Source organism: Oncorhynchus clarkii, chromosome 28, assembly GCF_045791955.1.
Source record: "Oncorhynchus clarkii lewisi isolate Uvic-CL-2024 chromosome 28, UVic_Ocla_1.0, whole genome shotgun sequence".
In the NCBI taxonomy this organism is placed as follows: domain Eukaryota; kingdom Metazoa; phylum Chordata; class Actinopteri; order Salmoniformes; family Salmonidae; genus Oncorhynchus; species Oncorhynchus clarkii.
The window spans coordinates 13,147,660-13,168,191 of NC_092174.1; the positions used below are offsets into that span (position 1 = coordinate 13,147,660).

The 20,532-nt window shown below is 44.1% G+C and overlaps 2 protein-coding genes across 2 annotated transcripts; one reads left to right on the plus strand and one right to left on the minus strand.

The window, feature by feature from the left end:
- Positions 1-815: 815 nt before the first annotated feature.
- On the plus strand, positions 816-6,067 carry LOC139387015 (E2F transcription factor 5). Its single transcript, XM_071132964.1, has 8 exons — positions 816-1,127; positions 2,148-2,257; positions 2,433-2,594; positions 3,101-3,209; positions 3,465-3,774; positions 4,050-4,229; positions 4,466-4,504; positions 4,637-6,067. Exons 1-8 carry the CDS (start codon positions 990-992, stop codon positions 4,744-4,746), a joined length of 1,158 nt encoding a protein of 385 aa, XP_070989065.1. The 5' UTR covers positions 816-989; the 3' UTR covers positions 4,747-6,067.
- Positions 6,068-6,276: 209 nt separating this feature from the next.
- LOC139387372 (atypical chemokine receptor 4a) lies at positions 6,277-15,014 on the minus strand. Its single transcript, XM_071133509.1, has 2 exons — positions 14,932-15,014; positions 6,277-11,045 (listed from the first exon to the last, which is right to left on the minus strand). The coding sequence occupies exons 1-2, from the start codon at positions 15,012-15,014 to the stop codon at positions 9,920-9,922; spliced, it is 1,209 nt and encodes a 402-aa protein (XP_070989610.1). The 3' UTR covers positions 6,277-9,919.
- Between the last annotated feature and the right edge of the window lie 5,518 nt (positions 15,015-20,532).

The window sequence follows — 20,532 nt, forward strand, 5'->3', positions numbered from 1 at the left end:
TGTCCTTTGAGATTTTTGGTTCCAACCGTATTTTTGTGAGACGCAGAGTAGGTGAACGGATGATCTCTGCATGTGTGGTTCCCACCGTGAAGCATGGAGGAGGAGGTGTTGACACAGTCTGTGATTTTATTTTATTTTATTCAAGGCACACTTAACTAGCATGGCTACCACCGCATTCTGCAGCAATACGCCATCCCAGTGGGACTATCATTTGTTTTTCAACAGGACAATGACCCAACACACCTCCAGGCTGTGTAAGGGCTATTTGACCAAGGAGAGTAATCAAATTTCATCAGATGTCCTGGCCTCCACAATCCCCAGACCTCAGCCAAATTGAGATGGTTTGGGAAAAGTCGGACCACAGAGTAAAGGAAAAGCAACCAGCAAGTGCTCAGCATATGTGGGAACTCCTTCAAGACTGCTGGCATTCCAGGTGAAGCTGGTTGAGAGAATGCCAAGATTGTGAAAAGCTGTCAAGCTGTCGTCAAAGTGTGTCTATTTAACACTTTTGATTACTAGATGATTCCATGTGTGTTATTTCATAGTTTTGATGTCTTCACTATTCTACAATGTAGAAAATAGTAAAGTAGTAGTAAAGTAAAAACCCTTGAATGAGTGGATGTTCTAAAACTTTTGAGAGAGAGAGGTGTTTCTGCGCATGAGCTTAGCTAGCCAACGTCGCTATGACATCATCTACAAGTGTGATCGGGGATTTCTATTATCGAAGCAGTTTCTGCCTATCTTCATACTGGACTGTTTTTGCTAATATCTCTGCATGGGGTAAGGGAAGTTGCCATGGCAATTGTAATCTAACGTCACTTCCGTTCGTTTTAAAAACCTCAAACAGTATTTGCCGTCGTCCTGACTGAGGTAAATAAACTGAATGGAGAAAATTCCCGTTTCTCTCAACCATCACCTCACCACCCAAGAAGTGAGTTCAACAACCTAGCTAGCTCACAGAAACATTTCTCACCCAGGACCTCGAGACAATGGCTGAGTCTGTGCGCTCGAGCCTGCCGAACGGCGGAGCCGCATCGAGTCGACATGAGAAAAGTTTGGGGCTCCTCACAATCAAGTTCGTGACTTTACTCCAAGAGGCGAAGGACGGCGTACTTGACCTGAAAGTGGTCAGTTGTCGAAGCTTGCTTCTCCTCATATTTTTCACTATTTATGCAATGTTATGTCGGTGTTTTTCCCCCATCATCCAGCCAGAGAAATTGGTGTGAAATTGAACAAAGCCAAAGCAAGGTCTTGATTCACCAGTCATTCTTCTGACCAAATATCAGATTGTCAATGTGTTATAACGTCTCAAGGTCATTTCACAGTGAAGAATGTTGTCACATTTTTGTCTTCAACCAAGTTTGCTAGCTAGCTAGTTAGGTGCTGGCACACTTTCATTCTGCCAGTTTTCATTTCTATCAAATGCCTTAATTTATATCTCCCCACTTAAAGGCATATACCTAGCAAGGCAGCTAGCTTGTTGGCTCCATAGCTAGCTACCTGTTGTCATTGGTCCATAGCTATTAAATATTGTTTTCTGGACATGCATGTTATGCAACAACTTACTTAAACTGTTAATGGGACCAAGATGATCACAACTGGGCCACCTGGCCATCCCTACTAACCCCACCCCCATCAGTGTCTGTTTCCTGACAAGGTTTCCTTCCTTTTACAGTGATTGTAATGATTGATTGATTAATGCAGAGTAGACTACTTCCACCTAACTTACTACCCACCTGGACAACCTGGCTATTTGAACTGGCTGTTTTCAACTCCTTCACTGATAAGGAGTTTGGCCATTTCCCCCTCTACTTGCGCGCCACAGCAGGCTGTTTACTCAGTAGGCAGGCAGGCTCCCTCCCTCTCCTTCCATTGTATGAAGTCTACTTAGTCTTCATGTGCCAAGTTTTGGTTGGTTTGTGGCAATTCTGAGGCTGGGGGGGTAGGCGTATATACACAGTACTCGGTAGTTTAATTATACACAATAGAAAGCAGCTTCGTAATTTCCACGTCTTTGCATGGGTTTTCATCCCCAATGTATTGTGACTGTACAGTTTTCCTCAATATTAGTTTTCTCAGTAATGGTCTCTTCAGGTGTCTGTCAGTATTGTCTAGTTTTTAAACACGTCTGTTGTGTCCATTGACAGGCTGCAGACAGCTTGGCCGTGAGACAGAAGAGGAGGATCTATGACATCACCAACGTGCTGGAGGGAGTGGGCCTCATCGAGAAGAAAACCAAGAACATAATTCAGTGGAGGTGAGTTGGGCGGCTGCCTGTTGTCTGCAGGGTCAGGGTGATTGAAGTCAGTCACTCTGGATGGTGTTAATTTCCATGCAAGACATAAGGGAAAGGAATGTGAAAAATCACTGCACATCCAAATGCCCTACACACACATTCTTCCATTCAAACCCCTTCTCTCATCCTGTCCAAGAGGGGAGAACCTGGGCTGCCAGACAGCAGAGGTGCTGGAGCAGGTGGAGGTGCTGACAGCTCAGCTGTGTGAGCTGGAGGAGCAGGAGAAGGAGCTTGACAGCCAGAAGGCCTGGCTGGAGCAGAGCATCAAACACATGAACGATGACCCCATCGCCAGCAGATATCCTTCAACATGAACTCCCTCGCACTGTGGGGGTGGTGGGGCACTGCCCCATTAGGTTGCATGTGTTACTGACCGTAAGTCACTCGAGAAACTCGTGTAGCTCGAAGTTTAGCGTGAATCATGCATTTATTGGTGGGACGTTAGTGAGAATTTGAGAAGAAGGATTCAGTCTTAAGACTGGGCTGAATTTTGGATTAGACAAGGTGAAATATGAGATGGGTCTTGTCTGTTTCTCTTACACCTGTGTTCTACCTCATCTATGCCGACAGTGATTATGTCCCTGAAAGGCCCCCCTACTTTTAACGATGAACTCAACGGAGGAAATCCGTTAAATGTAAGGATGGGATTACATACACAAGTGTAATTAGCATGTCAGTTCAGTTTTAAGCTCTTTGTTGTTTAATGCTCTTGGTCTAGTTTTTCCAGTTTACACGGATTATCACGTCAGTCTTTCCTGCTCCACTTCAGTCTTTCGCCCCATTTCTTTCCTTAACACCGCCCACGTATATGTATGTGACCCACGAGGACATCTGTGATGCGTTCAGCGGAGACACTCTCCTGGCGGTGGTCGCTCCCTCAGGAACACAGCTGGAGGTACCGGTGCCTGAAACGGTATGTCATGTGGTATGCTAGGGTGGATATTGGAACAAAGTTGAGCGCTTTATACCTATTTCACACTACTGAGCTAAGTCGAACCAAGCTAAGCCATACTGGGCTGGACTGTTTACGCATACACCAGAGTTGGTTGAACTGTACTGGAAAGGATGATGTGGAAAGAAACTATCCGAACCAGAACAGTTTGTTTTGGGTCGACACCATTTTATGAAAAGGCTATTTGGTCTACAAACTGTCCCCATGGTCTCCTAGGGTCAGAGAGGCCAGAAGAGGTACCAGGTGAATCTAAGGAGCACGTCTGCGCCGATCCAGGTGATGCTCATCAACAAAGAGTCTGGTTCCTCCAGACCCGTTGTGTTCTCTGTGCCTCCCCCAGAGGACCTGTCTTCTATGCCTACCCCACCCACCACCCCTGCGGACCTGCAGAGGTTCCCCCTGCCCTCTGACTCAGCCCATTTCCCCAGCCCTGTGACACACCACATCTCTGAACACAAGATGGCGCCACTGCGGAGGCACGATGAGGATCTTACACCCTCCTCCACCCCACCAGACATACACATGGGTAAGGAGGACTACTAGGCCATTCACTCAGGGCTTTCATCAGTTGTGAAGATATACTACCAATTACTGGTGGTGATATCTTAGATTCCCTTCTGATTGCTACAGGCTAAGGATTTCAGTGACTTAAAAAAAAAAAAAGATTGTTATTGTCATATCTGAAATCAACAACTGTATAGATGAGGGAGTAAGAGCAATGGGAAGTACTTGCAGCATCAAATCCCGTCATGCTCCAGACTAATGCCATGCTACTGTTTTGTCCCCCTTCCCCTCCTGTAGAATGCCACCCTCAGGCGACTACTGGTCTAGCAATGCAGCAGTTGGTCGGCATGCCAACAGGTGTCCAGCAGCAAGGGGTTCTGGGAGGACACTTGGGCCAGGAGCTCCAGTCCATGCTGGACATGGGCAGCCTTCTGAAATTAACCAACACAGGAGACCACATGAAGGAAGAGAGAGAGGGTGAGAGGGGGAAGTGTGCAGCCTGCTGAAACTAACCAACACAGGAGACTAGCTGAAGGGGGAGAGAGAATGTGAGGGAGCGGAGTGAGAGGGGAGGGGAGGTCTCTCCCTCAGGAGAGCAGCTGAGGGAGGTCTGGAACTGGGAGGGTGGCCAACTGATTTGGATGTGGGCTTGTATTAAAATGGCTTTACTCCCTGTGTGGCGTACTTACAGAAATGTTTTCTGTGTTCTTTAGGTGTGGCTGACCTAATAGATGAGCTGATGTCTTCTGATGGTAAACATTAGGGCTGAGAGTCTAAAGATCCTATCTAGCTGCTCTCAATATTCTCTCTCCAAAGACCATCAAGATATACACGTTTAACAGTGTGAGATTTGAGTTTTCTCCTCTCTCTATTTTGTGTTACAGTGTTCCCTCTGCTGCGACTGTCTCCCAATGCAGGGGTGGACTACAACTTCAACCTGGATGACAATGAGGGAGTCTGTGATCTGTTCGACGTCCAAATCCTCAATTACTGAGGGACGAGAGGGCATCATGTTCGTACAAACAGCGGGGTGTTTCTTTACTTTTCCCTAGCGTAGCAGAGGTTCTTCTGTCATGTTTAAATTTCCTCATTTAAGCCTACATTGAGTTATTAGTGCACTGCCTATTCTGCCAATGGTTGTACTCCTAATAATATCCCTTTGGCATCAACCCTAAACACCAACATTTTCTGAGTCCCTAGATATCAGCGACCTATTATGACCTCTTATTCCCAGCCGTCAGTCATCTCTAGCTATGGCTCTACCAGCCATTACTATCTGTCCAAATGTGAATTATGAAGAATGTAGCAGCTGAACCTATCTGCCAGAGGATGATGAGGATTTTATCCGCTGTATGACCGTAATTGGTCGGCCTTTGTTTATACCAGGAGTCACAGTGCTCAAATGGGGGTCCTGAGGGAAGTTTCTCATTCATGTGTGAGGGGAATACATTGAGAGTCCAGACAATAATACAGCCATACTTGAGTCAGCTGAAGGAAAACCTCTGCTACATTCTAGAGGAATATTACAGTTAGCGAAGTGCCTGAGTGGATGCAGCCATGATGTGGGGTTGTTGGCTATCCAATGCACTTATTTAGATGCATCTCTACATCGTCTTTGTTTGGACGACCAAAGTATTTTCCACAACTGAATCGCGTTGCGTTGACGCCAGGGTTTTTCTTTTTCTGTAGGTCCTTTTGATATTTAAACACCTCAAATAGTCATGTGATGGTGTTCGTTGCTGACATGGACACAGTTATTGACGTTTCCGGTCGTGGAGATGCTTGTTGATCCAGTGTGATTGTCTGTAATTACGTCAGGTAGTATTGATTCTCACTGACTCGATGTCTTCCTCATCTCCACCATGCAATGTGAAGCGTCTTTCTGAACTCGATCTTACTCAGTCTTATTTAACTCGAGGCCTAACTGTATGGATGTTACTGTTTTGCTTTGTAAATGAATGTGACTGCTAATATTTTAGGCTTAAATATGTTATTTCCCTTAACTAGTTATATTTGAATAGATGTATAATAGAGTTTTTTTTTTTTTTTACTTCAATGAAAGAAAATTATTCTTGGTTGTAGTTATTTTTGCAGGACTTGGAGCTGTTCAACTGCCTTATGATAATTTGACCTGCCGTATGACAATTGGTCTGAATTTTTATAGACCAGAATGGTGCCTTGTGTGAAGCGCTTTTGTATATTTCTAGTTTCTTGTCCTAATCAAAGGAATATTGTTTTGTGATTTTGTTATATTTTGTATATTTGCACATTTTGTTGGACCAAAGTTTTATATTAAACACATTCAATTGCTGTGGGCTAATGGTCATGTACTGTTGTAATGAGTTCGTATGCAGTAGGTTGTATATTTGATTACTTGTCAATAACAGGAATGTTACCCTACCATAAACATTTTACTGATGGTAATAATAAACACCAACTTAAGTATACATTTTGAGTAAATGAATTACAATATCTGGTCCATAGACTAGTGAGACATCATTCAGCTGTCCTTGCTTACTATACATTTTCTGGGTAAGAATGGTGTTTATTTGTTGACATTGTACAGAAAAAAAGTGTAAAAACAAGGCATTTCAACAACAAGCTCAGATGGTACCAAAACATCAACACTGATACATCACTAAATAAAAAAAACTAAGCAGGTTAAGGGTCATGAACAGTCAAAATCATGTTTTTCACAAAATTGGATATTTGGGTGAACATTTGATTAGGGTGTCAGCAAATACAATTAAAAGTTTAGACTAGTTACTGGCTAGCTAGGTCTTCAGCCTGCATGGAATAAAAAAGGAGGAGGAGTCTTTCAAAACTCTGACACAGTTGTCTTGTCAACACATCTGTCGCTGCTGCTGTGAACCTCATCACAAGAGACATGCCGAATGGCAGATGTAAAAGATTTGACATTATTGATGCAATTTCAATGTTTGAGTTGCTTTGTGTATCACCAAATTAGCATGAGATGATTTTACTGCAACACTGCTCACTGCATCCAAGTTTCTTGACATAGGAATTTCAGTAAGTAAGATCCCTGCCCACAGCCTGTGTTTTCAACATTTCTGGTAGAAAGAGTAGTTTTTCTCAAATTTGGAGCATTTCTATGCCAAGTATAGGGGATATTTTAGTCACTCAAAAGTCTATTTTACATGTGAATCAGAATAACTGTTCTGGACCTTTAACAACTAACAAGTGTTTAAAAGCCGGTCTCAATCTTGCTGCTCACTCGCAATGGGGTGAATTTCTGAGGTGGTAACAGACAAGGAGCTGAATAATAAATGTACCTAACAGATTTCTTGATTTCTTTAGGGTGGAAAGAGTGGGGATGTTACTCAACATTTTGTCCACAACAGAGGGTTTTGGCTAAGAGCATAGACTGATCATGTAAAAACTGTGTAATATACAGAGCAGATGCCTCAGGTTTTTTGAAAGGCTCACTGTTCTTTAGCAGGTGAAATAATAGTTCGATTTTTCCTACCACACTCTTAAAGCAAATTAAACATGTTGCAAACTGAATATTACGAACAATGTCTCTGGGTCTTCGGGTGATGCTGGTATTTAGTGTCTTTAGTTTTGAGACTGAGGGATTGACATTGTTCCCAGGGCTTACATCTTTAGAGATTCCTCTGATCCCAAGAATAGTACTTTAGAAAATAACACCCCAATAGAGTACTTCTGTTCTGGCACCGGTGCGTCAAATCTAAGAAACATAATAAAATCCCCATCAAAATCTGTCAGTTTAAAATAGAGATATGTTATTTTTTGTTGTTGCGTGGGCTGCGTCTCAGTTAATTTCATCCGCCTATGTCGCCGTTCTGCATCTGCAGTAGACAGTGACAGAGCTAACAGGGCTGTTTGTCAGATCAAGATACATCCCGAAAATTGGTCTTCTCACAAAAACGTCTTTAGTGTCTGAACGGTTTGGCCTAAAAACGAATATGACCACTCAATAGAAAGGGGAGACAGACTCTCACAAACACGTTTTGCTCTTCTTCCCCACGGGACTCGTCTAAAGGTAACCCATACAAATGAATGGAAGTATGGAGGTAGTTTTGTGCCCCAAAAATAATGTATATATATCCTGCGCCTTAGGACAGACACTTCAAAAATGTATTCCTTATGATACATTTTTTTACTTGTCTTTTTTTGCCATTTATGAATGTGTTATTCAATGCGTTTCAGGACAAAAAAATCAGGATAAAAAATAAATGGAATGGAGCTAAGCACAGTCAAAATCCTGGTTCAGTCTACTTTCCACCAGACACTAGGAGATTAATTCACCTTTCAGCAGGACAAGAACCTAAATCACAAGGCCAAATATACACTGGAGTTGCTTACCAAGAAGACCGTGAATGTTCCTGAGTGGCTGAGTTACAGTTTTGATTTAAATCTACTTTGAAAATATATGGCAGACCTGAAAATAGTTGTCTTTCAATGATCAACAACAAATTTGACAGAGCTTGAAGAATTTTGGAAAAGAATAACGAGCAATTGTTGCACAATCCAGGTGTGCAAAGAAAGCTCTTAGAGACTTAACCCAGAAAGACTCACAGCCGTAATCACTTCTACAAAGTATTGACTCATGGGTGTGAATACTTATGTAAATGTTATATTTCTGTAGCAGGTTAGGTGAAATGGGTTACATTTAGAATAAGGGTTAGGGAAAGGGTTAGATGCTACAGTTGTCACTGACGCGACTCAAAAACATGCAACCTTTTGGATTGCTAGACGGTCGCAGATTACACCCACTCATCCTCCCTGACCAACCTCCCTAGTTTTGTTTCTGTCTAAAGTAACTAGACCATTTGTAGTTATCACGTCCTGGAGGTGGTCAAAAATACATATGATATGTCTTGTATGGCTCTGAGGTCAGGCTGACACACCCCACATAATGCAGCTGTTTTTTTAGAGAGTGGAGAAGATTGACCTGTTTTGGTAAGTTGTGGCTGACATTTGGAGGAATGAGTTAATGTGATTGTAATTAGCGGCACCACCCATCCCAGAGGACTGCTATTAGTAGGAGTAACTTACAACTTCAAATAGCCATTTTCTTATCTCACACGATTACAATGTACCCTGGCCCCACTGACAAGTGTGAACTCCCCAACATGCTAGGCCAATCGAGAGGGTGTGTGTGTTTGCGTTCTGTGCAACCCTATAATTTCGCTTTAATTAACGTCTGGAACTTGTCGTTGTTTTGATAGAAAAAGACAGGAATGTAAACACTTCCCTATCCCCGAGGTCATTGTCAACCACATGTCTGAGGACAATTGCTGGTGTCAAAACAAAAATGTGGTTTCAAGATGCAGGGTAGAGCATGAATCTACTCGTTTTTTTATGCTAGACCCTTTCTGATAACTGGAATGCGTCTCCTTAGCCTAATCCCATCTGTTTGTGCTGTTTTGTCACTTCCCCTTGACAATGACCATAGGAGCTGGCACGACAGCACATTTACAAACAGATCTGGGACCAGGCTAGCCCTTACCCTTCCCCTGGTTGGGCTCAATAATTCCATAGCAGCAGATATATAGTATTAATGATACTAAAGCATCTGGTTATACAGCACTGATAGCTTCTTAATACACTGAAGCAAGATTATGAATCAGATCTTTTAGCCAAGTGATTGCTTCCAGTCCCGCTGTGTTAAGGGTGAGCAGGCCTCCGCTGAGTTTGTAGATTGGACAGACTTCAAGAATGTGGTGCAGGGTTTGCGCCACCCCACAGGCATATGGTGGGCTTTCTTTCATGCCCCATTGGTGGCCGTGGCCAGTCCTGAACCTATTGAGGGTGAATCCCTCCTTCCCGGGGAGGTTGAAACCAGGGGGCTGTTGCGTGGGGGTGGGGATGAGGTGATTATTTGTCAGGTCCGGTAACTCCCATTGTGTACAGGTCAGATGTCAGTTGAAGTCATCATTAGGTAGATCTTTCCAGACTGGCTTTCTTGAGGGGAGGCGGGTATTTGGTGGGTTGAGGAGGTCCTCATTCTATAAAAGTGCTAGAATCTCATGTGATACAAAGGTGTTAGCCAAAGAGATCCTCTCTCTCTCTCTCTCTCTCTCTCTCTCTCTCTCTCTCTCTCTCTCTCTCTCTCTCTCTCTCTCTCTCTCTCTCTCTCTCTCTCTCTCTCTCTCTCTCCCTCCCTCCCTCTCTCTTCTCTTTCATATGGAGAAGGTGCTGGTCTCCTGAGAGGCAGTGTTGTGAGAGTTGAAGGACATCTCCGTTCCTTCGTCCTCTCTCTGCTCCCCCCTTCTCCTCTTCGTCCTTTCTCCAAACGCCTTGGCTGTTTTCAGCGCATATTGTCTGAAGGAGGACCCTAGGAAGACATAGAGTAGTGGGTTGAGACAGCAGTGGGTCAGAGCCAGGCTCTCAGTGACCTGTGCCGCCCGGTCCAGGGCCTTACTCACACCACAGTGGGTCACCAGTGTGTAGACCGAGTCCATCGCCCGCCACATCTTCACCGCGTTATAGGGCAACTGGGTGACCACGAACAACCCCACCACGACCAGCAACACCCGGATAGCTCTCCGCCTCCTGCTCCTGCTCTCCTCGGGCAGCCGCCTCAGCACACGCCCCACGCCGGCGTAGCACCACATCATAACCAGGAGAGGAATCAGGAAACCCAGTAGGACCTCAACCACCTCCAGGCAGGCCTTGACCTCCCGGGCCATACTGGGCGGGTAGATGGCCATGCAGACCCTCCTCCTGGAGGTCTCCCTTACTGTGGAGAACAGAAGATCGGGAAGACCCAGGAGAAAAGCCACAGCCCACACCCCTAGGCAGACCTTCCCACAGTGCGCCCGGGTGAAGACCCTGCCCAGCCTTCCCTGGTTCCTGCCCTCCGCTCTAACAGATGCTAGGTAGCGGTCCATGCTAACACAGGCTAGCAGCAGCATGCAACAGGTGAAGTTGATGGCGTAGCAAGCCGAGACCAGCTTACAGAGAGGCAGGCCCAGCTCCCAGCCCAGTGCCGCGTCTGCAGCCCAGAAGGGCAGGGTGAGGAGGAGGAGGAGGTCGGCTACGGCCAAGTGGGCTAGGAAGGCTTCCGTCATGCTTCTTCTCAGACATTTGTGGTAGGCGTACACAGCTAGCACCAGGGAGTTCCCGGCTAGCCCCACCACCACACAGGCTGCGTACACCACAGGGAGGAAGAGGCCAGCGAAGGAGCGCACATCAGCCTTCTCACACACGGTGTGGTAGTCCTCGTAGCTGTAGTTCAGGGTGAGGTTGTTGTGGTAATCATAGTCATCCTCTTCGGTCAGATCCATACTGGAGGAATATCTGTATCTGTAGGACAAAGCAGGAAGATTACGATGGAGCACTGGAAGTCAGTAGTACAGAGGGTCTTTAAAGGAATTCACCTTGTTCAACCCGGTCTGTGCAGCAAATTCAGATCAAATTAAATTACATTGAACAAAAATATAAACGCAACATGCAACAATGTCAAAGATTTTAGTGAGTTACAGCTCATTTACTGGGAATACAGGTATGCATATTTTGGTTACAGATACCTTAAAAAAAAGTTGGGGCGTGGATCAGAAAACCAGTCCGTATTTGGTGTGACCACAATTTGCCTCATGCAGCGCAACACATCTCCTTCGCATAGAGTTGATCAGCCTGATTTTGGCCTGTGGAATGCTGTCCCCTCCTCTTCAATGGCTGTGCGAAGTTGCTGGATATTGGCGGGAACTGGAACGCGCTGTCGCACACGTCGATCCAGAGCATCCCAAACATGCTCAATGGGTGACATGTCTAGTGAGTATAAAGGCCTTGGAGAAAGAGGGACATTTTCAGCTTCCAGCAACTGTGTACAGATCCTTTCAACATGGGGCCTTGCATTATCTTGCTGATATATGAGGTGATGGCGGCGGACGAATGGCACGACAATGGGCCTCAGGATCTCGCCACGGTATCTCTGTGCATTCAAATTTCCAACCATAAATTGCAATTCTGTTTGTTGTCCGTAGTTTATGCCTGTCCATACCATAACCCCACCTCCACCATGGGGCACTCTGTTCACAACGTTGACATCGGCAAACCTCTCGCCCACACGACATCTTCCCGGTATTTACATTTTTTAACTAGGCAAGTCAGTTAAGAACAAATTCTTATTTACAATGACGGCCTACTCCAGCCAAACCCTAACCCGGACAACGCTGGACCAATTATGCGCCGCCCTATGGGATTCCAAATCATGGCCTGTTGTGATGCCTCTAACACTGAGATGCAGTGCCTTAGACCACTGCAACACTCGGGAGCCCAATTTACAGTTGAAACCGAGATTCATCAGTGAAGACCACACTTCTCCAGTGTGCCAGTGGCCATCGAAGGTGAGTATTTGCCCACTGACATTGGTTATGACACTGAACTGCAGTAAGGTCAAGACCCTGGTGAGGATGACGAGCATGCAGATGAGCTTCTGACAGTTTGTGCAGAAATCATTTGGTTGTGCCAACCCACAGTTTCATCAGCTGTCCTGGTGACTGGTCTCAGATGATTTTGTAGGTGAAGAAGCCAAATATGGAGGTCCTGAGGCCGGTTGGATGTACTGGCAAATTTTCTAAAACGACATTCGAGGCCGTAGAGAAATAAACATTTAGTTTTCTGGCAACAGCTCTGATGCACATTCCTGCAGTCAGCATGCCAAGTGCACACTCCCTCAAAACTTGCGACATCGAGGGCCTCCCGGGTGGCGCAGTGGTTAACGGCGCTGTACTGCAGCGCCGGCTGTGCCATCAGAGGCTCTGTCGTAACCACAATTCGCGCACCAGCGACTCCTGTGGCGGGCCGGGCGCAATGCGCTCTAACCAAGGTTGCCAGGTGCACGGTGTTTCCTCTGACACATTGGTGCGGCTGGCTTCCGGGTTGGATGCGCGCTGTGTTAAGAAGCAGTGCGGCTTGGTTGGGTTGTGTGTCGGAGGACGCATTACTTTCAACCTTCCTCTCTCCCGAGCCCGTACGGGAGTTGTAGCGATGAGACAAGATAGTAGCTACTAAACAATTGAATACCACAAAATTGGGGGTGGCATTGTGTTTTGTGACAAAACTGCAGATTTTAGAGTGGACTTTTATTGTCCCCAGCACAAGTGTAATGTGTAATGACCATGCTGTTTAATCAACTTCTTGATATGCTACACCTTTCAGGTGGATGGATTAATTTGGCAAAGGAGAAATGCTCACTAACAGGGATGTAAACAAATTTGTGCACAACAATTTAGAGAAATAAGATCTTTGTACATATAGAACATTTCTGGGATCTTTAATTTCAGGTCATGACACATAGGAACAATACTTATTGTGTTTATATTTTTGTTCAGTATACATTGAAATGGTAAGGCAAAAAGAAAGGAATGTTAACACCTCTATTTCCCTGAGTCATTGTGTGTGGGGACAACGGTTTGTCACACCCAAAGGGTGGGTGTCGAAACAAAATGTGGTTTTGAGATGCAGAGTAGAGCATGAATCTACTCGTCTTTTCATGTGAGATCCTTTCTGATAACTGGGATGCTTCACCAAGTTAGCTGGTCTCAATAGTGCACTTATTTATTTTAAATGCACCTTTCATTGAAAGTGCATTTACATTTTAACATCTCAATGGATTTTACAGTAAAACAGATACAGTAAAATAAAATGCAAGGCATAAAAAGCAAGAATTACAACAGGCAGAGAGTGATTATATGGAGACCAGAGACAAAGTTTGGGCCACAGTCACTTCACAATCACTTTGCTTTTTCCTCTTCTCAGTGCACAGTCAGAGGAAGATGAACGAATACACACACACACACACACACATTCCACGGGTCCAGGTGGAAACGCTATCGAAATTCCATTTGCTCAATCCATCCCAGCTATTTCCGTTGCGTCTTTTACCTCATGAGGTTACAAAATCATTGGGGGCTGTAAAATGTGTGAATGTGATCTAACGTCTTACTCATACAGGCAGAAAGGTGGGGTTAAACTCCTGTGTCTCATGGCTATCTAAGTGCATCAGGAGCATAGGTACCATAGAGAAGTTAAAAGAACCACAAATTAAATGTAATGTTATAGGTAACAGGTGTAATATGTGTATCATCCAGTAGGGTATGTGTGTGTTATGCCCATCCCAGACATTCTCACCAGTGATGGACCAATAATAACAGACACTAAAAATAAAGAGTTTCTCACCAAAACGCTATATATACATTTTCAGAAATGTTAGCTTTTAATAACAGATTGGTGTGTTTTTTCCGCTATCTAATCGTAGCAGGAGGCTGTTTCTGTTTAAAATCTATCACTTGGTGGTTTCATTTCAGAGAGACAAATAATCATGTTTCTCCGCTAAATGCTATATATCCACCCCACTCTCAGAGAAATGAGTTGTACTGCTAGGTTTTTACACAGTCAAATGTAACAAATAACTACATTTTCAACAAAGGAATTAGCAAATGATACATTTGTGACATCGATATATATAAAATATACGATTTTATCAATACAGTAGTATGAGGTCTGCATGTAAAACATTTACATTTGACATTTTTGTCATTTAGCACCGTGTTTCCCGACCCAGGTCCTCAAGCACTCTGTAACACTGGACAAGCACACCTGATTCAACTTGCCAATTAATCATCAAGCCCTCAATGAGTTGAATGAGGTGGGTTTGTCAGGGGCTACAACGAAACTGTGTACTGTTTGGTGTACTCGAGGACCAGGGTTGGGAAACACTGATTTAGCAGAGGCTTTTATCCAGAGCGATGTACAGTAAGTGCATTCATCTTAAGATAGCTAGGTGAGACAAAAACATATCACAGTACAAATATACAGGATACAAACATTCCATTTCAGCTGAAACAATGGGTACATAGCTTTTTGTACAAAAATCTATTCATAAAAAAATCAAAGTCATTTCTGATGAACACATACAAATTGGTGGATATAGCATTTCGGGAAATTAAATCAATCAATCAAGCTGAAAAACATTCACCTGGATTTACTCTACATATTTAGGGAAAGTATATGACATACATAGGGTGTCTTTGTTTCTTTATGCTGTATACCTGTCTCTCCACATCCAATCATATCTTCAGCCAAACTATAGTCAAATGCTTTTGCTCGCTAAGGAACATATCAACTACTAACCAGCTTCACAATGTCAACACCAGGAATACTTTATCCACAAATAAGTAAGCCTTACCGCATCTGCTCGTCTCCTCTACTGCAGTGAGCTGTAGCTACTGGTCCGTATCCTCCGCTGTGCTTTTGGGAACTCTGACTCATAAGCACATCACAAGGAGGGTGTTATTTTTTGAGATTGAGGGAGAGAGAGAGAGAGAGAGAGAGAGAGAGAGAGAGAGAATTACAGAATGAGAATGAGAGGGGAGGGAGAGAGCGAGAAAAACACACCTAATTTGCTCAATCATAACAGAGTACAGCATTCCTACTAATATAACTGTGTCTAGAAATCACATGGGGCTTACAGGCTTGTAATTAGTGCTACCAAAACAAAAGTAGCGGTAAGCAAACACCTAACTTATTGTTGCTGCCACAAACTCTCTCAACATCTGCTGTCATGCATTTGTGGTCGGATAATTGAACAGCTCTGGAGAAGATGAAGTTGAGTGATGGTGAACCACACCGCAAAATGAAAGACCTGACTCATTTTATTAGATATTACAGCAGGAGCTCTTTCAAAAAGTGATTTCATACATGAAGCGATGACAGCGAAAACGCAAATCAGATGTTAGTGCAGTGAAAAACAAGAGAGAAATAACCAGCAACTAACCAACGTGTGAATGTGTTTGTAAATCTACGTGCTAGCTGACAGGGATGTCAAAGCTTTCACACTAAGTTGTAGGCTACACAAGCGCAATTTTTTACTTTGTGAAAAGTTGTCAAAGTTTTTGTCTTGTTTGGAGAAAACAAAATATTTCTCTCCTGTGAGTAAGGACACAGAAAAACAATTAACAGAAAATAAACCACAGTTGTATAGCATTGTAAAGTGCAATGGAATAATAACGGAATAGAGTTAAGCAGTACAATGCCATAATATTACAATATTGTCATTATTGATGTATGTAAGCTCAAAAAAAGAAACAGCCCTTTTTCAGGTCCAAATAACTTCACAGATCTTCATTGTAAAGGGTTTAAACACTGTTTCCAATGCTTGTTCAATGAACCATAAACAATTCATGAACATGCACCTGTGGAACGGTCGTTAAGACCCTAACAGCTTACAGACGGTAGGCAATTAAGGTCACAGTTATGAAAACTTAGGACACTAAAGAGGCCTTTCTACTGACTCTGAAAAACACTAAAAGAAAGATGCCCAGGGTCCCTGCTCATCTGTGTGAACGTGCCTTAGGCATGTTGCAAGGAGGTATGAAGACTGCAGATGTGGCCAGGGCAATAAATTGCAATGTCCGTACTGTGAGACGCCTAAGACAGCGCTACAGGGAGACAGGACGAACAGCTGATCATCCTCGCAGTGGCAGACCACATGTAACAACACCTGCACAGGATTGGTACATCTGAACATCACACCTGTGGGACAGGTACAGGATGGCAACAACTGTCCGAGTTACACCAGGAACACACAATCCCTCCATCAGTGGTCAGACTGTCCGCAATAGGCTGGGAGAGGCTGGACTGAGGGCTTGTAGGCCTGTTGTAAGGCAGGTCCTCACTAGACATCACCGGCAACAACGTTGCCTATGGGCATAAAACCACTGTTGCTGGACCAGACAGGACTGGCAAAAAGTGCTCTTCACTGACGAGTCGCGGTTTTGTCTCACCAGGGGTGATGGTCAGATTCGCGTTTATCGTCGAAGGAATGAGCGTTACACCGAGGTTTGTATTCTGGAGTGGGATCGATTTGGAGGTGGAGGGTCCGTCATTGTCTGGGTAGGTGTGTCACAGCATCATCGGACTGAGCTTGTTGTCATTGCAGGCAATCTCAACGCTGTGCGTTACAGGAAAGACATCCTCCTCCCTCATGTGGTACCCTTCCTTCAGGTTCACCCTGACATGACCCTCCAGCATGACAATGCCACCAGCCATACTGCTCGTTCTGTGTGTGATTTCCTGCAAGACAGGAATGTCAGTGTTCTGCCATGGCCAGCAAATAACCCGGATCTCAATCTCATTGAGCACGTCTGGAACCTGTTGGATCGGAGGGTGAGGGCTAGGGCCATTCACCCCAGAAATGTCCGGGAACTTGCAGGTGCCTTGGTGGAAGAGTGGGGTAACATCTCACAGAAATCACTGGCACTGCAGTACTTAATGTAGCTGGTGGCCACACCAGATACTGACTGTTACTTTTGATTTTGACCCCCCTTTGTTCAGGGACACATTATTCCATTTCTGTTAGTCACATGTCAGGCTGAGACAGTGTCTCCTGACCCCTCCTGTCTCAGCCTCCAGTATTTATGCTGCAGTAGTTTATGTGTCGGGGGGCTGGGGTCAGTTTGTTATATCTGGAGTACTTCTCCTGTCCTATTCGGTGTCCTGTGTGAATCTAAGTGTGCGTTCTCTAATTCTCTTTCTCTCTTTCTTTCTCTCTCTCGGAGGACCTGAGCCCTAGGACCATGCCCCAGGACTACCTGACATGATGACTCCTTGCTGTCCCCAGTCCACCTGGCCGTGCTGCTGCTCCAGTTTCAACTGACCTGAGCCCTAGGACCATGCCCCAGGACTACCTGACATGATGACTCCTTGCTGTTCCCAGTCCACCTGACCGTGCTGCTGCTCCAGTTTCAACTGTTCTGCCTTATTATTATTCGACCATGCTGGTCATTTATGAACATTTGAACATCTTGGCCATGTTCTGTTATAATCTCCACCCGGCACAGCCAGAAGAGGACTGGCCACCCCACATAGCCTGGTTCCTATCTAGGTTTCTTCCTAGGTTTTGGCCTTTCTAGGGAGTTTTTCCTAGCCACCGTGCTTCTACACCTGCATTGCTTGCTGTTTGGGGTTTTAGGCTGGGTTTCTGTACAGCACTTTGAGATATCAGCTGATGTACGAAGGGCTATATAAATAAATTTGATTTGATTTGATTGGATGTCTGTGGAACTTGTTCAGTTTATGTCTCATTTGTTTAATCTTGTTATGTTCATACAAATATTTACACGTTAAGTTTGCTGAAAATAAATGCAGTTGATAGTGAGAGAACGTTTATTTTTTTGCTGAGTTCATGTTTTGGCCAAGTTTTGAGCTAGAATTGCATTTTTAAGGATGGATATGGGGGAGGATCAAAGAGTTCAGGACTCAAAATTCAGTACATTTTTTTGTTGATATTGGATCAAGTCTTTATCTGTGGGAGTACATCTTTCTGTACATTTCCATCAAGGTTTGGCTGAAGTATGTTGTTCTGTAAATATTTATCTGCTAAGGATCTGCTCTTTGGCCAAGTGTCTACATTGCACTAGTCTGGGATCTGAACTGATTCACTGGTTAAACAGAGCATATCAGCTTGGATTCCAGTCTAATGCGGCACCGCCCAAAGACAGCAATGAGGTGATTCACTGCTCTGTTAAAAGTCGCAGACAGCTGGTCTTCTAACTCTCTTTTCAACATGTGTATATTCTCTCACTGCCTCCCTAAATCTACCTAAGTTTCAACTGTTGATTGGAACTTGTGGAGACATTGCAAACGTCCATGATGACCTTATCAAAAATCAAAACATCTGGGGTTGTGATGCTTTCTGGATTGAGTCAAATCTCTCATAATAACCACAGTAGGAATAAGTTGGATTGTGTTTCTGTCCTGTATATACATCTCTATTTAGTAGAACAGACATATAAAACTGTTGAAAGGTTTGCTATGGTAAAATAAGCAGTAACATAGAGCATTTGACAAAGAATAAAGAGAAATTGTGAAAAGATTGACTACTGAAGCAAATACATTGCAGTGTGTCTTGAAATGTTTGTTTCCTTTGTTTGTTTGTTTTTTTTACCCCTTTTTCTCCCCAATTTCGTGGTATCCAATTGTTGTAGTAGCTACTATCTTGTCTCATCGCTACAACTCCCGTACGGGCTCGGGAGAGACGAAGGTTGAATGTCATGCGTCCTCTGATACACAACCCAACCAGCCGCACTGCTTCTTAACACAGCGCGCATCCAACCCGGAAGCCAGCCGCACCAATGTGTCGGAGGCTACACCGTGCACCTGGCAACCTTGGTTAGCGTGCACTGCGAGGCCAGTCAAGTTCTTACACATCGATCGACAAACCATTTCAGTATGGACCTCGCTTTGTGCACGGGCGCATTGTCATTCTGAAACTGGAAAGGGCCTTCCCCAAACTATTGCCACAAAGTTGGAATCATAGAATTGTCTAGAATGTCATTGTATGCTGTAGCGTTAAGATTTCCCTTCACTGGAACTAGCCCGAACCATGAAAAACAGCCCCAGACCATTTTTCCATTATTCCTCATCCACCAAACTTTACAGTTGGCACTATGCATTCAGGCAGGTAGCGTTCTCCTGGCATCCACCAAACCCATATTCATCCGTCGGACTGCCAGATGGTGACGCTTGACTCATCACTCCAGAGAACGCAGCTCCAGAGTCCAATGGTGGTGAGCTTTACACGACTCCAGCCGATGCTTTGCATGGCGCATGGTGATCTTAGGCTTGGGTGCAGCTGCTCGGTCATAGAAACCCCTTTCATGATGCTCTTGATGAACAGTTCTTGTGCTGACGTTGCTACGAGAGGCACTTTGGAACTCGTAGTGAGTGTTGCAACCAATGACAGACAATTTTATCCGCTATGCGGATAGCGTTATTCGCTACGCGGATAAACATTGCAACGTTGTTACTCCTAGACATCTCCACTTCAAAATAAACAGCACTTACAGTTGACCGGGGCAGCTCTAGCAGGGCAAACATTTGACCAACTGACTTGTTGTTAAGGTGGCATCCTATGGCGGTGCCACGTTGAAAGTCACTGTGCTCTTCAGTAATGCCATTCTACTGTGGCCTTACTTTTGTCTATGTTTGTCTATGGAGAGTGTATGGCTGTGTGCTTGATTTTATCAACAGGTGTGGCTGAAATACCCTAATCCACTCATTTGAAGGGGTGTCGACATAATTTTGTATATTTTGTGTATTTTTTCAGTGTAATTACACTGAGATATTAGACAAATCAAGGTATTTAAAATAAAATAAAAATCACTTCTGATCATTCTGTTGAGAAAACAAAACAAATTAAAGTAATGGTTTCCTCTCCATGGACTGTCTTCTGTCTCAGTACCGTCTTCTTCTATGCTGAGGATCTGGAAGGCTGAATGCACAAATATTATATTTTGTTTACGTACGGCAGCAAAGGAATAATACAATCACATACATACAGTACCTTAGGAAAGAATTCAGATCCCTTTACTATTTCCACATTTTGTTACATTACAGGATTCAATATATTTAAATATTAAATGCATTTTTCCCTCTCATCAATCCACACACAATATCCCATAATGACAAAGCGAAAACAGGTTTTTAGAAATGATTGCTAATAAAAAATAAAAATAAAAACGGAAATATCACATTTACATACTCTAAGTATTCAAACCCTTTACTCAGTACTTTGTTGAAGTCCCCTTGGCAGCGATTACAGCCTTAAGTTTTCTTGGGTATGAAGCTACAAGCTTGGCACACCTGTATTTGGGGAGTTTCTCCCATTCTTGGATTGGTTGGATGGGTAGCGTTGCTGCACAACTATTTTTTTAGCTCTTTCCAGTGATGTTCGATCGGGTTCAGACACTCTAATGCACTTGTCCTCTTGCTCAGTTGTGCACCGGGG

Bases quoted from the DNA above. Each gene is read 5' to 3' on its own strand.
- LOC139387015 (XM_071132964.1), top strand. From the start codon at position 990: ATGGCTGAGTCTGTGCGCTCGAGCCTGCCGAACGGCGGAGCCGCATCG. The intron at 1,128-2,147 runs GTCAGTTGTCGA...GTCCATTGACAG, and splicing joins GCGTACTTGACCTGAAAGTG to GCTGCAGACAGCTTGGCCGT. The intron at 4,230-4,465 runs GTGAGAGGGGGA...TGTGTTCTTTAG, and splicing joins CATGAAGGAAGAGAGAGAGG to GTGTGGCTGACCTAATAGAT.
- LOC139387372 (XM_071133509.1), bottom strand. From the start codon at position 15,014: ATGAGTCAGAGTTCCCAAAAGCACAGCGGAGGATACGGACCAGTAGCT. The intron at 11,046-14,931 runs GTAAGGCTTACT...TTTGTCCTACAG, and splicing joins AGAGGAGACGAGCAGATGCG to ATACAGATATTCCTCCAGTA.